At 42.8% G+C, this 2307-nt stretch overlaps 1 protein-coding gene across 1 annotated transcript in view; it reads right to left on the reverse strand. All coding sequences in view use genetic code 11, as the record gives it.

The window, feature by feature from the left end:
* The window catches only part of EGR_07003 (Kinase D-interacting substrate), a gene marked incomplete at both ends in the record, with an annotated part of 5058 nt that extends 3037 nt beyond the window's left edge, over positions 1-2021 (reverse strand). Inside the window, 2 exons of the mRNA XM_024496252.1 lie at positions 395-569; positions 1004-2021. Coding sequence (XP_024349279.1) covers positions 395-569; positions 1004-2021 — 1193 coding nt within the window. The remainder of the gene's footprint in view (positions 1-394; positions 570-1003) is intronic.
* Positions 2022-2307: the final 286 nt, after the last annotated feature.

The following is a 2307-nucleotide window of genomic DNA, read 5'->3' on the forward strand; positions in this document are numbered from 1 at the left end:
CGGTGTGGCTAAAAGGCTGAAAAGAATGTGGGAAATTCAGAAGATGGTAGGAGACACTTTATCCATACGACATTATTGCTTTCTCACCTTTTGTATGATAATGGTATCCTCACAAAGCCATTGGGGAGCACCCCTACCAGTCGATCAGTCATTGTCAGAAGAAAAAAAACTTTCAAGTTTTGTTTCATTCTTTACCGCACCTGGCGCCTCACCTGTCTTAGTATCGAACAAGATATGGCTTTCAACACCGCCAACTAAACCACCACTAAAATAGCAACGCTGACCTCAGAAGGCAAAAAGTCGTGTTTTATAGGTACATCTGTTAATTTAAAGAAGAGGCGGACTGCAAAAGGAGTAAAGAAGTTAACAGAAGTTGTTCCATTCACTCCTTTACCTGTAAACATTTACAGACTGATCAAACTCCAGCAGTTTTAATGGCGTGGACATGTATACAGTTGACTGAGAAGAAGAAAGTCGGAAGAGAGTTAAATTAACAAAGAGTTGATCTACATGTGGTTGCAGACGTCTAGAGGAAGTAAATGGGAAAGAGGAAAGAAACCCACAAATTTCTTATATATCACATCAATGGATTGAAGAACGGAGACTTGTACATACATTACTTATGGTCGAGAATGCTACTACAATTACTTTTATCTACAATAAGTTGGATAGGATGGGAGAGAGAGGTCGGGCGATGCAAAATCTAACCATGGCTAACTACTTGTCATGGCTTCAATATCGGAAAGATCAGGCGAGGATATTTTTCTGGGGGAATGAGCTGTCCAGGGATTGACAGCAGTACTGCTTCTAGCTGACTGACCTTCCTCATAGAGAAAGTAGTCACAAGTGCAACCCTCAGCACTCTTTTGACTGCATCGGTCCATGGAGCTCTTGCGACTAGAAATACGCTGTACTGTACGATTGATGGATCTACTGGATCTCAAAGACTTTCTCCTTCGACGGCGCTCTCTATGGCTGTGCGGACAATTGGCAGGACACTGACGAAGATACACGTGTCTCCATTGACTATGGCGGTCTCCACTTGAGTATTCACTTGGAAAATCGTAGGTTCCATCCATGGAAGCACTGGAGGATTCAGAGGAGTATCCTTCATTCATTTTTATTGGTTGTTGTAGTTTGTTAGCTTCACCCACACGTGGAAGAGTGGGATACCATACAGGAATTACACCGCTGGAATCTGGAGCTCTCGAGATGTAAGCAGGAACCATCTGAACCAAATGATCCGAAGCACTGGATGCCGACTGAAACAGTGATGTGGGTACTTGTTTTTCTGTCTTTCTAGTGTTCCGTTCAAGGCGTCTTTCTCCACTTCTAGACGCGATTTGGCGCCTCTGCGGTCGTCTAGAGGTATTTATGGAACGAAGATCATGAGTGGATTTACTAAGTCGATCAATGGGTTCCATCCAGATGGCGCTTCCTTGACCGACATATTGACGTGATGTTGACTCCTTACTGGTGTACTGATATTTTGAATTTCCGTTCAACGAATCCGGTTTGGCATCGCGACGCCAGGCTAGTTCTAATTCATCTGTTCCACTACCAAAGGAGAAATCACTAGTCGTACGATCCGTGTTTTGACGTGCATTTGCTACATTGCTTTCAACAGGTACCTGTTGAACTAATACAGGTACATCGAACAGATTCTTTCCTCGTCCCTGTGACTGTTCATTGCAAAAGACAAACGGAGGAGGGACAAGGACTTGTGAATATGGATATGGCGAGGAGATCGCCAAAGATCCATGGGAAGATTTTGCATCGCCTGCAAAACTGGCTGTCTGACTGTTTCTTGACCGATCGGCTAGGCTGACTTCGACGCCACGAAGGTACGTGATGAATGTGTTGAAAAGTTGCCAATCTCCAAAACTCATGTGCAATTCAGTACGAAGCTTTGCAAGATCACAGACTGACAACACCTGACCGTTGATGTTTTGACGACGAACTTGCATTTGATAGGAGGAGCAATTACTAGGTGGTAGATCAGATATGGCAGACAGGAGCATACAGACGTCATCCACATTCATCTCACTTAATTCCACCACTGGTATGCTACACTAAAAGGTGAATATGAAGCAAATATTAATGAAGGATATACGCACAGTGAAATCTATCTTATCTGAAGGTAGTAGTTACTCTTGCTTGAGTTTTAAGAATGCTCCAAAGGTAGTCCCAACAATACAGTCTAAATCTGATTGGTCAACATTGCTTGAGGGTAGAAAAAGTCTAAATTGTGGAATTTCATTGCTACAACAATGGGGAAAATTTAAGGAAAATTTTTCGCATAAAAAA

This window comes from Echinococcus granulosus (genome assembly GCF_000524195.1).
Source record: "Echinococcus granulosus chromosome Unknown EG_S00068, whole genome shotgun sequence".
Taxonomy (NCBI): domain Eukaryota; kingdom Metazoa; phylum Platyhelminthes; class Cestoda; order Cyclophyllidea; family Taeniidae; genus Echinococcus; species Echinococcus granulosus.